Source organism: Rhinopithecus roxellana, chromosome 12, assembly GCF_007565055.1.
Source record: "Rhinopithecus roxellana isolate Shanxi Qingling chromosome 12, ASM756505v1, whole genome shotgun sequence".
Lineage (NCBI taxonomy): Eukaryota > Metazoa > Chordata > Mammalia > Primates > Cercopithecidae > Rhinopithecus > Rhinopithecus roxellana.
In genome coordinates this window covers 25,073,137-25,087,558 of record NC_044560.1, presented here as the reverse complement: position 1 = coordinate 25,087,558, position 14,422 = coordinate 25,073,137, and the positions used below count along the sequence as shown (strand labels likewise).

Genomic DNA, 14,422 nt, shown 5'->3' with positions numbered 1-14,422 from the left:
ATTTTTTCAAAGGGGAGAGGGCATTGGAACAAAAAAGCAGGTTGATAACTGTCAGAGTTCACACAGAATTTAAGAATGCACATTCAGGGCCGGGCGCGGTGGCTCATGCCTGTAATCCCAGCACTTTGGGAGGCCAAGGCAGGCGAATCACGAGGTCAGTAGATCGAGACCATCCTGGCTAACATGGTGAAACCCTGTCTCTACTAAAAATAAAAAAAATCAGCCGGGTATGGTGGCACGCGCCTGTAGTCCCAGCTACTCGGGAGGGCGAGACAGGAGAATCACTTGAACCCGGGAGGCGGAGGTTGCAGTGAGCTGAGATCACGCCACTGCACTCCAGCTTGGGCGAGAGAGCGAGACTCAGTCTCAAAAAAAAAAAAAAAAAAAAAAGCAGATTCAGAAAGTTGTGGATATGTATTATTTATCCTCTCCTTCAATCCCCAATACATACACATAAAATTATGGGCAAGTGTCAAAACCACTTACAGTTGATTCATGGGTCATAAGCACAATTCCATATGCTAAGCCAGTGGTAATATATGAATGAATGAAAGCATAAGTGGATGCATGCACAAGTGGATAATTAACTGAGGATTTTGCTATTCCTTCTGAAGAGCCCACATCCTTTCAAGACCAGACAGGACAGCTTTGAGACTACAACTCTGTGTGTGTGTGTGTTTTGGAACACATATCACACCTGAGTCTTGTCATTGGTTTTTTCTCTTACAGCTGTTCAAGGATGCTTGGTTGTTGCACATGCATTCTGGTCCTTGGGCCTGGCAGCCACTCAAGGTAGAAAATGAAGAGCATGGGGCCCCAGAACTGTGGTGTCATCCAGCGTGCCGGGTAAGCAGGCAGCTGACAGGCCAGCAGGAGGACAGGTCCTAAATTGGAAAACCACATTACTTTGTCAGGTTTCAAAGAAATTTGTACAAAAATAGAAAACACCTTGGTGTCACAAAAGAAGTGAACATTAGCCATAGCTCCTTTGGCATTTCTCACTAAATGGGAAAACTTATGGGGCCCCCACTTATTCGGTAAGTCCCAACTTTAAGCATCTGTTTGTCTCTGAAACTTTCCCTGGAGTCCTTCTCCTTCTAACAAAAACTAATTGTTCCCTTCTCCCCATTTTCCCACCCCTTCTGTACACATATCTCTAATGATAGCCTATGTCACACAAAGCAACAATGGTTCCCATGTCTGACTTCTAGCGTAGAGGGCAGACTACATCATTTTCATCTTCATATCTGAGGTACCTACAAAATGTGTGGCACATTACAGATGCTTATGATAAAATGTTTGACAGCTGAATGAACAACCAGAATCATAGAAGAGTCTGTGAGCACTGGTCCTTTGTCTTCCAGGTGGGACAGTGTGTGGTGGTCTTCAGCCAGGCTCCTAGTGGGAGAGCCCCACTCAGCCCCAGTTTGAACTCTCGCCCATCACCTATCAGTGCCACTCCTCCAGCTCTCGTTCCTGAAACCCGAGAGTACCGCTCTCAGTCTCCAGTAAGAAGCATGGATGAAGCTCCTTGTGTTAACGGCCGCTGGGGAACCCTGAGACCCAGGGCTCAAAGGCAGACTCCTTCGGGTTCCCGGGAAGGGAGCCTTTCCCCAGCCAGAGGAGATGGCTCTCCTATCCTCAATGGTGGGAGTTTGTCTCCAGGAACGGCAGCTGTGGGTGGCTCTTCTTTGGACAGTCCTGTACAGGCCATATCTCCAAGTACTCCATCTGCTGCTGAAGGATACGACCTAAAAATGGGACTTTCTTTGGCCCCCCGACGAGGATCACTACCAGATCAGAAAGATCTGAGATTAGGATCTATAGATCTGAATTGGGATCTGAAACCCGCTTCCAGTAGCAATCCCATGGATGGCACGGACAGTAGGACAGTTGGAAGTATGAGACACCCTCCTGAACAGACAAATGGTGTGCATACCCCACCTCACGTGGCCAGTGCCCTTGCAGGGGCTGTCTCCCCAGGTGCCCTGCGTCGGAGTCTGGAAGCCATCAAAGCGATGTCCTCCAAAGGCCCCTCGGCCTCTGCAGCACTAAGTCCTCCTCTTGGGTCTTCTCCAGGCTCTCCTGGGAGCCAGAGTTTGAGCAGTGGAGAAACAGTGCCCATCCCTCGCCCAGGGCCTGCCCAAGGAGATGGACATTCCTTACCTCCCATTGCCCGCCGCTTGGGCCACCACCCTCCACAGTCCCTAAATGTTGGCAAACCCCTATACCAGAGTATGAACTGCAAGCCCATGCAGATGTACGTGCTAGACATTAAAGACACCAAGGAGAAGGGGCGGGTCAAATGGAAAGTATTTAATAGCAGTTCTGTGGTCGGACCTCCTGAAACCAGCCTGCATACTGTGGTACAAGGCAGGGGTGAACTCATCATATTTGGAGGACTCATGGACAAGAAACAGAATGTGAAGTACTATCCAAAAACAAATGCCTTGTACTTTGTACGAGCAAAGAGATAATGTGTTCTAAACCCCTTTCCTTTTCTGTGGCTTTTAATTTGGAATTTTCCAGTGTGTAAGCATTTGGACTGAGAATTGGGAAAACAAAATTACTCCCAGAAGCCAAAACTCTTTAATTCCCAACCGAAGTCACTCCAGGCTGGGATCAAATCTCCATTAAGAAAAAAATTATATATAAGTATATATATATATATATATATATTATATAGCCAACTCTGTTTACAAAAAAAGGGAGAGATCTCCATCCTGGTTCAGATAAAATTGTTGCTGTGTTTTAACAGGGGCTGGGTTGCCTTTTTCTACCTTGCTGGTAACTAGACCAAGAAGTTAGAGAACAGACTAACATCAGTAACTTTCCAAAAGAAACTGAAGAGCCCCCTGTAAATCTTTATGTGGCCTTCTTGGAGTTAAAAAATAAAAGGGCATATATAAGTTGCAAAGGTGTAGGTTTTTAGACTCTCATGCTTCAGGTGCTGTCAGGGTAAAAGTAACTGTTCTTCCCCTTCTCCTCTTAAAACCACAGAGGACCTGTGACAGCTCTGCAGAAATGCCAGTGCCTGGCCCCCTCCTGCCCTTTATGGCTGAGGAAAGTTACCCAACAAAGGATTTTATTCCACATCTGTGTGCCGGGTCATCGTGAAATAATGTTTATGCAGCCGACATCTGTCCGCCTAGTAATGTCCATTGGTCTTTGGAGTGCTCCTTATGTGTCTCAGAAAACATTTTGTGTCTGATTGTGGAAATTTCTGACAATCAATCATACTTGGTTGCAAGTTGCCAAAAAACATATTTATTCTCCTCTTTCTTCCCTTAGAACATGGTACTTGGAAACTGCCTTTTCCATTCACTTACAGGCTGCTTTTTTCTTCTGCATATTTTTTTTTTTTCATATGTGGATTTTTTTTTAAAGTCCTAAAACCTGTCTTTCTGTTTCTTTTACAAAGCTCAGGTGCCTACAGAAATCAGAAGCTGCTTAGAAATATTTGTGGAACCTTTTCCCTTGTGTCACTAGGGGGCCAGGAGGGAATTCTAAGATGTCAATATTGTGAGAAATCTTTGAAGCATCAGAAGATACTGTTTTTTCCCTGTAGGCTTCTTTTTACTTCCAGAGCACATTGAGCATGCTCATCCCATATTTGTAGGATGTGGAAATTGATTCTGGAAGGGAATTCCTATAACAGTTCTTTTTAGAAATGTTTTTTCCTTGTTGACATATATTCCTCTTCCTGGCTATCGGCAGGTGATGGAGTTGAGAATCATGTACTGGACTCCTTGACGCATGGCTGACCTCAGGAACAGCTCCTTCCTTTGCACTTGTCTTGTTCATGTATCACCCAAATAGGGCTTGGGTTTTTACTTTCACTTCATTTCTGAGATTAAGGTGTAACCAAGTAGAGCATTTCTTTGCTTGATACAGAAAGTTACTAGTCTCAACCATGGCCTGGGCATAAGAGATGTCAAAATAAGTTTATTTCAAATAGCATCATTTAAGTAGAGATTTTTGGTGATTTCTCATCAGTGGAAAGAGGATTTTTGTTTTGCCCATAGTATTTAAATTTCAAAACATCACCTTTCCCACCCTGACACTCCCCTTTTTATTATTAGCATTTCTCAGGCACAAAGCCTGCTGCAACTGGCCCTGGGTCCTGGCTTTCAGCCAGCATCTAGCAGCCTAAGTGTACTGATAAGTGTGTTTTCTCCTGTTATATGCTGAATCCTTTCCCTTAGCCATTAGCTTTTACGATGTGGTCTTGGTAGGAAAGCCACCCTGGTGCCAAGCCTAGCTTGTGGGGAGTGGTATGTGTTCCAGAAACTGCTCTCTCTTTTCCCTTCAATGAGGAAACAACATGTGTCTACTTAGGTGGCATCCAACTGCTTGGAGCTCCACACTTCCCTTTCCCGACTGGGGCTCTGGTGCTGTTGCCAATCCTTGCTTGGCAAAGACTGTTCGATCATGTGGGGTCCTTATTTACAAGGGAAAGCTGGGCCAGAAGGTTAGCAATTCAGGTGTTACCGCTATTGCTGTACCTTGTGTTAGGACATTGTGTTTGTGCATGGACTGTGCCTCCGAACTCAGTAGTTCCTATCTAAATATAAAGTATATTAGAAACCTGAAAGTACAGAATCTCAACCTTGTAGTCTTTCCCTTAGTCCTATGGCCTTCCTAAGCCAGCTGTTAACGTGTTGATTCCTTCTACTTCCCCCAAGCAGGCAGGCAACAGACATGTTGATTGTTTTAGAAAGTAATCTGGTTCCTCTGAACTCCATTGAATTCCAGTTTGACCCACACTACCTGGAACCGGACTGTTTGCTTACAGCTTTTTAAGAAAAATCTGCTTTGCCCCCATTATGTTGGTCTTGGTAGCTCCTGGGCACTGTGGGCATGTACCATTGGAAAGTGACTCAGCACAGTGAAAGTGATTATCTCCTCAGGCCTCCTGAAGCCACCTGTGCAGTGGGACTTCAGGTATCTCGGCCAAGATGAGCATTTCCACAACGCCGTGGATGCTGCAGTCAGGCCAGATTGAACCATGACTCCGTTTTTCACATGATACCAATTTTGTCTTAAAATTCACTGAGAAAAATGAGACTAAATTTTTTTTAACCCTCAGGAGCACCTGAAGCAAATATTTATTGAATATTCGTTTTGTTTCTACTTGAAGCTTTAACCCCTTCCATTCCTGCAAGTGTGCCTTTTGAGAGCTCCCATGGCCTAGTGACTTCACTGGTCACCTTGTCTATCTTAGGTAAGAATTTTAGTCTCTCCCTACCCTCTTGGACAGAGCTTCCTGTCCTCTCATTTCACAGGTTATGCAACAGAGAGGGTTCTGTGTTTTCATTCGTATTTCCACCCTTCACTTGGTTGGTAGACTCCACAACCCCACCCTGCCCCACACTTAGGGAGCACAAATTTGGTGTTGAAACAAACTTAAATTTCATTTTAAGGCAATACTGGGCTTACTCTCCTCCCAGCCGTCTGTGGATTGATTTGATTTTAATGTTCGAGTTTTACAGCAACAGCTGAAAACCATGAACTATTCTAGGAACTGTGTTGGAACTCTTTAAATTAAAGAAAAGAGGAGGAGGAGGAAGAAAGAAAACCAATTTAAGAAACCTTGACTTTGGAGGACAGAAAGCCACCAGCCAATGGAGAACAAAGAGATGTTTCCCTTTCCTCTCTTTCACCTTGTCGTTCTGGGTTTCCTTCTGCTTCACTCTTTTCCTTCCCCCTTAAAAGTGGTATTCCTGGTTGGTCTGTCTGTCCTTGTGCTTGTGGTGATCCTGGCATGGTGATGTGCTCTGCTTTGCATTATCCGTGGTCTCTTACCAGCGCACAAGTCAGTGGGGAGGATCTAAACACCTGGGGGTGAGGAAACTGAACTTCCAGGCCTGCGTCCCATGTAGCCTCTCCATGAACTGCAGAAGGCATGTTCTGCATGGTTACCAGTAAGTGGCTCCCTCTCACCGTGTTCATTGTCAAATGAGAGCAAACTTCAGGTGTTGGCTCCATTGTACACTCTACTTGCTCTGCTCCCCTCCCTCCAACCAGGGTTCATGTCCGTGCACACCCATGTGCCCTGGCGAAGCTGGTGCTGTGAGTGATGTTTCCCATCCAACTCAGGGATGCCAGGTGGCTTACCCTGAGATAGTCATTTTAGGCACATAACAGTGTAGGAATGAGAAATGGATTTCATTGATATTTAAATCTGTCAATTTCATTTTTTGTTAATGTTTTCCCCTGATGACTTTTTAGCAATTTAACAAATAAAATTAAATGGACAATTGTCTTAACTGTTTTATTAGCAAAAAAGGAAAAATAAAAGAGGTCTGCCCGGGCACAGTGGCTCACGCTTATAATCCCAGCACTTTGGGAGGCCGAGGCAGGCGGATCACAATGTCAGGAGTTGGCCAGGAGACCAGCCTGGTCAACACAGTGAAACCCCGTCTCTACTAAAAATACAAAAATTAACCAGGCATGGTGGCAGGCACCTGTAATCCCAGCTACTTGGGAGGCTGAGGCAGGAGAATTGCTGAAACCCAGGAGGCAGAGGTTGCAGTGAGCCAAGTTTGCGCCACTGCACTCCAGCCTGGGCAACAGAGTTAGACTCTTGTCTCAAAAAAAAGGAAAGAAAAAAACAGGTTGAGCACACTGGAAGAAAAATTGTCTTGATAGGAAACAGTCGAGGTTGGAGATTGAAGGCACAGTAGTTGGAAAGAGATACCTTCTCTAGGGGGTTGTGTTTTCAGGGAGAGGTGGAGAGTTGCCACTCCTTGGGGACAATGCCATTTAATAATAAAGCAGCTTCCTCCATCACGCTTGAAGGGCCTGGTGTTTCAGAGTCTCAGTACTAACCTGCGGTGGAGATCTAAGAGTGGTCATGAGCTTGGAGGAGAGGCCCAGGGGCCAGGACAACATTTGCATCTTCCCTGGCCCCCTAAGCAAAGATGAAGACAAAGGGCCCCAGGGGCATGAGACGGCACAGCAGATGATGGTTTGGAACACAGTCCTGAAGCTCCGAAGGCCTATGGCTTAATCCTGCCTTTCCCTACTTACTACTTAGCCTTGGATACAAGTTGCCTCGTCTGTAAATGTAGTTGCTTCTACCTTATAGGAGCCTGTGGTTTAATTGAAGTTGTATGTGAAAAGCGCCACCGCAGTGCCTGGCCCATAGTAAGTTTGCAGCTACTGCCTTCCACTGCAGGGCCAGCACAGCACTCCCCAGCCAGGGTTCTTGTTTTTCTGGACACAAAAGGGCCAGTGGGCTGGGCATGGTGGCTCACGCCTGTAATCCCAGCAGTTTGGGAGCCCAAGGCAGGTGGATCCCTTGAAGTCAGGAGTTAGAGACTAGCCTGATCAACATGGCAAAACCCCTTCTCTACTACAGATACAAAAATTAGCTGGGCATGGTGGTGCACACCTGTAATCCCAGCTACTCAGGAGGCTGAGGCAGGAGAATCACTTGAACCCAGGTGGAGGCTGCAGTGAGCCAAGATTGCACCACTGCACTCCAGCCTGGGTGACAGAGCAAGACTCCATCTCCCAACAAATAAATAATAAAGGGCCAGAGGCCTATGCACATTTGGGTGTAAATTAAAAATCTGGCTGGGGAAGGGGAGACAGTGCAGGAATCAGCACCTCAGCCCAAGGCTTTGCCTTCATTACTCCTCCGGTGAGCATGAGAAAGTTTCCTGAAAGTGGTAGGCTTTGAGCACCCCCAGGTCTAGGCAGGACAGGAAGCATCCACCAAAATTTTGCCCGTGAAAATCCCGCAGGCTGGCCTCTGCGTGGTGCTGCCGCACACGACTGGGTCTTACCTGTGCTCTGTGCCTTTTCACCTCCCCCAGGCCAAGGAGAGCCTCCCAACTAAGTTCTGCGTTCTGGTCTCAGTGGCCATTACTACTACTCTTCCCACAAACACTGCCAGCATGTCAGTGGATGCTGTGTGAGGGTCTGACTACCTGCATGGGAGGAAATGACAGAGATGATTTATGCATCAGATCAAGATTGGAACAAAGGAAACGAGACATAGTTCTGTGGACTCAGAAGGGACTTAGAGGCAGTAGGACAGGACAGACCTAGGTTCAAGAGCTGACTGTCACTTTGAGCTGGAGCAAGTCATCCTGCCTCATTGAGCCTCAGTTTTATCAGTAAAATGGCAATGATGGCAGCCAGCCTCACAGGTTAGCAATTTAGCGGGAACCAGCCAAGAATCATTAATCCATTGGATGGGTGTGATTCTCCAAAAGGCCACCTGAGGGCACCCTGTGAAAGGCTTCAAGTGTGCTTGGGTGATCTGTCGGAGGCAGTCTTGAGAAGGAAAGCAGAAGGGCAGGAAGAAGAAAACGCTTGCCCGTTTCTCCCCTCCCTCTGTCAGTTAAGCCTGGGGGGCACCCCTCCCTGCCCCCTGCCTTGTTTCAAGTACCATCTCCCGGCTGGCCTACTTGCCTTCCCTGCCCCAGCCCTCAGCCGTGGAAAAATTAGTCTTCCTCATGGGCTGGGCTCTGGGTCCAGAACCTGTTGGCATGCACAAAGCCAAGTTCATGTTTTAAGTAAATGCTGAAAAGTCCTAGCAGAGTGTGTTCTGCACCCACCAGGGAGCCTGTCTGCCCACTTACTGCAAGGAAGAGAAGGAGGGCTCCTTTCTAGCAGAAGCCTGGGGAGAGGGAGGATGCTCCTGCCCGAGGACATGGGCTGTGGTCCGTTGACAAGGCCCAGAAAGCCTGGAACTGACTGGGAGACTATTCACTCTCAGCAAGCATTCCCTGAGCATCTTTGACCCCCGAGGCACTGGGACACACAGAAGACACAAAAGAGGCCCACCCATGAAGGAGCTTACAGCCTAATCACAAACCAGGGAGGTGTCACATGGGCTAAACAAAAATGACAAATCCTGAGCTTCTAAGGTCAAAAGACAATCCAGGTATCATACTAAAAAGATACCAAAGGGGATGGAGTCAGTAGAACCATCTGCAACCAGTGCAGCCACCCAGGGCCAGGACAGTTGTTCAGGAAGCCAGAAGCCAAGAAGTTAGCCTTCTCTTTGCTTTGGTGTCTTAGTTGCTTTGTGCTGCTATATACCACAGACAGTGATTTATAAGCAACAGAAATGTATTTCCCACATTTCTGGAGGCTTAGAAGTCCAAGCTCAAGGCACTGTTCTACCTTGGTGCCTGGCGAGGGCCCGGTCTCCACTTCCAAGATGTTGCCTTGTTGCTGCTCCATCGCGAGGGCTGTGTCCTCACACAGTGGATGGGACAAACTGGCCCCTCAAGCCTTTCCATAATGTCGCTAATCCCATCATGAGGGCTCTGCCCTCATGACTTAATAATTCCCTAAAGGCCCCACCTGTTAATACTGTCACAGTGGTGATTAAACTTCAACATGTGAATCTGGCGGGACGTTCAGATCATGGCACTTGGCCTCGTCCTGCTGACCTGTGGCAGGGGGGCAGATGAGGATAGGGCCTATCTGGGGCATCCCAGATGGGTGGGGTCTAGGCCTTGATTCTGGCAGTCAGTAATGCAGGATCTCGATAAGCCTATAAGCCTCAGCAGCCACTGGTCAGGGCTGAGGACAATGGAGGGTGACCCATGTGGACTTGATGACCAGAGGTCATCCCCTCAGATGTAATGGGAAAGGAGCTCCCGAGTGCAATCCATAGTGGGAAGAGAACACTTAGGACCGCACGGCTGAGGCCACAGCAGGGGCACAGAGCAGAGTACTCTCTGCAGCAGAAGGCCCAACAAGAGATGGCATCCAAGGAGTAGCATCCCGCCCCAGCCATGCTTCCCTGGGATTTGGGCAAGCCTCCCTGCACACTGAACATGAGCCTCAGGGCGGGCTGGAGGAGGGGGTTTCTGGTTCCTCTGCCTCTCCTGGGTCTGAGCTCGTGGTTGTCATTGCTCAAGGCCCTGCTGTCTGTCCACAGCATCCGGACCGCTCATCCGTCTACACCCATTGCTTCAAGCTTGGTCCCTCCTCGGTTGGTAATGTCCAGCTCTGCTCGGGCCGCTCACCTGCGCTTTACATTCCAACAGCTGCTGTGAGTGTGTCCTCTCTGGGCAGCCCCCCATCCTCCCTCACTCCCCAGGGGCTCCTCCTCTGTCCCTATACGCTTCCTCCGTGCTTCCCCCACAGTTAGGGGCACCACCATCCATCCAGTCACCTGGGTGGGAATCATCCCGGGAACCGGTGATCTGAGGACGGAGAATTGACCGCTGAGCTTGGCGACAAGGTTGGTGCCCTGACCTGACTTGATTAACTGGCTGTGGCTCCTGCTTGGAGAATGGCCTGAAGCCCGGTGAGCCTGGCGGAAGGACTGCAAGGAGGCAGAGCAAGCATTCCAGGTGTGAGTGGAGCATTCCTGGTGCTAGGCCATGCTGAGGGAGGGGTGGGTGTTATTCTAGGTGCTGAGAGGATTTTAAGCCTGGTGTCCTAGCTGACCTCCCACCCCCCACCCACCCAGGATCCTCAAGCAGGGCTCTCCATGCCTCATTCTCACCCCAGCTCGGCCTGTGTGTCTACCCACCTGGGCCTCCTATCCACTCTGTCAAGTTGGTGACTGTGTCCTTGCCTTGTGGAGTCCTCTCAAGGTCTTGTGGGGACCTTGTCCAAGAGATGTTTAATATTTGTGGGGAGACCAAACCAAGAAGAAATGAGTGGATTAATCAGAGGGCTCTAGGCTAGGCACGGTGGCTCACACCTGTAATCCCAGCACTTTTGGAGGCCGAGGCAGGCAGATCACGAGGTCAGGAGATTGAAACCATCCTGGCCAACATGGTGAAACCTCGTCTCTACTAAAAATACAAAAATTAGCCAGGCGTGGTGGCATGCGCCTGTAGTCCCAGCTACTTGGGAGGCTGAGGCAGGAGAATCGCTTGAACCCAGGAGGTGGAGGTTGCGGTGAGCCAGTGGCACTCCAGCCTGGTGACAGAGCAAGACTCTGTCTCAAAAAAAAAAAAAAAAAAAAAAAAAAAAATCAGAGGGCTCTAGACTAGAAGGGTCCTTAGGGAGATGTTCTACGTGCTTTGCTTGAGGCCCTGAAAGGAGAAGCAGCTGGCTTAGGGGGACACACAGTTTAGTGGTCAGAGGGGCGCAGGAGAGCAGAACTCATAGACCAACACGGTCCACAAGCGTCCTTCTGAAACACAGTTCTAAACATGTCACTTTCAGGCCCCAACAGTCGGCTGGCCTCCTGTGCCCAGCAGCAGTGTTTACGTGAGGTCTGGGGACCCTGTTATGGACTGATTTGTGCCCCTCTCCGCCCAGATCCATACATTGAAGCCTTAGCCCCCAATGTGACTATATTTGGAAATAGTTCCTTTAAAGAGGTAATTAAGGCTGGGCGCGGTGGCTGATGCCTGTAATCCCAGCACTTTGGGAGGCCAAGGCAGGCAGATCACTTGAGGCCAGGAGTTTGAGACCAGCTTGGGCAACATGGCAAAACCTTATCTCTAAAATAAATACCAAAAAAAGGCCAGGTGCGGTGGCTTACGCCTGTAATCCCAGCACTTTGGGAGGCTGAGGCGGGCGGATCACCTGAGGTTAGGAGTTCAAGACCAGCCTGGCCAACATGGTGAAACCCGTCTCTACTAAAAATACAAAAATTAGCCAGGCGTGGTGGCAGGAGCCTGTAATCCCAGCTACTCGGGAGGCTGAGGCAGGAGAATCGCTTGAACCCGGGAGGCGGAGGTTGCAGTGAGCAAAGATCGTGCCATTGCACTCCAGCCTGGGGGACAAAATTGAGACTTTATCTCAAACAAACAACAATACAAAAAAAAAGAAAAAAAAAATTAGCCAGGTGGTAGTCCTAGCTCCCCTCTGGGCTGAGGCAGGAGGATTGCTTGAGCCTGAGGAGGGTGAGGCTGCAGTGAGCTGAGCTCACACCACTGCCCTCCAGCCTGGGTGACAGAGTGAGACCCTGTCTCAAAAAAGAAAAGAAAAAGGTAATCAAGGTTACATGAGACCATAAGCATGGGACCCTAATCCAGTAGGACTCATGTCCTATTTATAAAAGGGGAAGAGACACCGGGCATGTACAAGCACAGAGAAGAGGCCATTTGCAAGCCAGGAAGAGAGGCCCCACCAGAAACCAACTCTGCTGGCACCTGGATCTTGGACTTCCAGCGTCTAGAACTATAAGAAAATAAATGTCTGTTGTTTAGAGTACCCAGACTATGGTACTCTTGTTACAGCAGCCTGGGCTGACTGATACAGACCCCAACTTCAGAACTGCCTTGTGGTTTTGTCAAATCTGCAGGCTCACAGTCCTATCCAGTCCCTGATGCAGAATGTTGGGGTTAGATGTGTGAACCCCAAATGTCTGAGACAGGTCACAGTCAATTTGGAAAGTTTATTTTGCCAAGGTTAAAGATGTGCCCATGACACAGCCTCAGGAAATCCTGAGACATATGCCCAAGGTGGTCAGGGGCACAGTTTGCATTTATACGTTTTAGGGAGACATAAGACCTCAATCAATATGTGTAAGATGTACATTGGTTTGGTCTGGTAAGACAGGACAACTTGAAGCAGGGGCTTCCACTTTAGAAGTACATAAGAGACAAGGCCAGGTGCAGTGGCTCAGGCCTATAATCCCAGCACTTTGGGAGGCCGAGGCAGGCGGACCATGAGGTCAGGAGATTGAGACCATCCTGGCCAACATGGTGAAACCCTGTCTCTACTAAAATACAAAAAAAAAAAAAAAAATTAGCCGTTTGAGGTGGCGTGTGCCTGTAATCCCACCTACCCGGGAGGCTGAGGCAGGAGAATCGCTTGAACCCCAGAGGCAGAGGTTGCAGTGAGCTGAGATTGTGCCACTGCACTCAATCCAGCCTGGGGGACAGAGTCAGACTCTGTCTCAAAAAAAAAAGTAGATAAGAGACAAAAGATTGCATTCTTTTGAGTCCTTCATCAGCCTTCCACTAAATACATCATTTATTTTGTTTATTTATTCAGCTCTGTTACCCAGGCTGGAGTGCAGTGATGTGATTCTGCTCACTGCAACCTCAACCTCCCAGGTTCAAGCAATTCTTCTGCCTCAGCCTCCTGAGTAGCTGGGATTACAGGCACCCGCCACCACAGCTGGATAATTTTTGTATTTTCAGTAGAGACAGGGTTCACCGTGTTGCCCAGGCTGATCTTGAACTCCTGACCTCAGGTGGACCGCCCACCTCGGCCTCCCAAAGTGCTGGGATTACAGGCATGAGCCACCGCACCCAGCCTTTTTTTGTATACTTTTAGAGATGAGGTTTTGCCGTGTTGCCCAGGCTGGTCTCAAACAGCCTCCCAAAGTGCTGGGATTACAGGCGTGAGCCACCGCACCTGGCCCCAAGAGGACTTTACATCTTCTCTGGGTTCCAGATTAACGGGCATGTTATTCTGCCAAGTTGCTTCATCTTCTCACAGGCTCACTGAGCCCTCCATGAACCAAGGACAGGGGTGGATGTGAAGTCTGGAAATCCAGAGATAGTTTAGATCCCAGCCCTGCCACTGAGTCACTCCTGGGCCATGGAGACAACTGTGAATCTTCCTGACTGGGCAGATGTGATGACAGCTGCAGCAACGGGAACCATGTGACCTGGAAGTATGGTCAAAGGATTCCAACTGCAGAATCCTGTAGAAATGGTTATTCATCTTGTTTTTCTGCCTAACCAGTGTGAGCAAGTTGAGAGAAAGCACCTTGTCTTACACATCCCCGTCCCCTCTCAGACATAATGGGCCTTACACATCCTTGTCCCCTCTCTTAGGACATAATGGGCCTTAAAAATCTGTGAGTTCATAGTCCTCTGGCTGCTTTCTGCTTCCCTAGGAATAGCCCTCCTAGTGGCTAGGGGCAAAGTTGTAAAAACAAAAAACCCAAACTGGTAAAATAGATAAGTACTTTAGAGTTAGGTAAGCGTGAAGCGTGGGTTTTTTTTTTTTTTTTTTTTTTTTTTTTTTTTTTGAGACGGAGTCTTGCTCTGCTGCCCAGGCTGGAGTGCAGTGGCCGGCTCTCAGCTCACTGCAAGCTCCGCCTCCCGGGTTCACGCCATTCTCCTGTCTCAGCCTCCCGAGTAGCTGGGACTACAGGCGCCCGCCTCGTCGCCCGGCTAGTTTTTTGTATTTTTTAGTAGAGACGGGGTTTCACCGTATTAGCCAGGATGGTCTCGATCTCCTGACCTCATGATCCGCCCGTCTCAGCCTCCCAAAGTGCTGGGATTACAGGCTTGAGCCACCGTGCCCGGCCGCGTGGGGTTTTTTTTGTTTGTTTTTTTGTTTTTTTGACAGAGCCTGGCTCTGTCAGTCAGGCCGAAGTGCAGTGGCATGATCTCGGCTCACTGCAACCTCCATTTCCCGGGCTCAAGCAATCCTCCCATCTCAGCCTCCAAGTAGCTGGGACTACAGGCGTCCACCACTGTGCCTGGCTAATTTTTGTATTGTTTTGTAGAGACAGGGTCTTACTATG

General features: G+C 48.7%; 1 protein-coding gene across 2 annotated transcripts in view; it reads left to right on the top strand.

Moving 5' to 3' along the window:
• FBXO42 (F-box protein 42) overlaps positions 1 to 6,269 on the top strand; it is a 95,688-nt gene extending 89,419 nt beyond the window's left edge. For both annotated transcript variants that reach the window (XM_030912700.1, XM_030912701.1), the window contains exons 9-10: positions 730 to 846; positions 1,365 to 6,269. In XM_030912700.1, coding sequence (XP_030768560.1) covers positions 730 to 846; positions 1,365 to 2,477 — 1,230 coding nt within the window. In that variant the 3' untranslated portion in view covers positions 2,478 to 6,269. The remainder of the gene's footprint in view (positions 1 to 729; positions 847 to 1,364) is intronic.
• Positions 6,270 to 14,422: the final 8,153 nt, after the last annotated feature.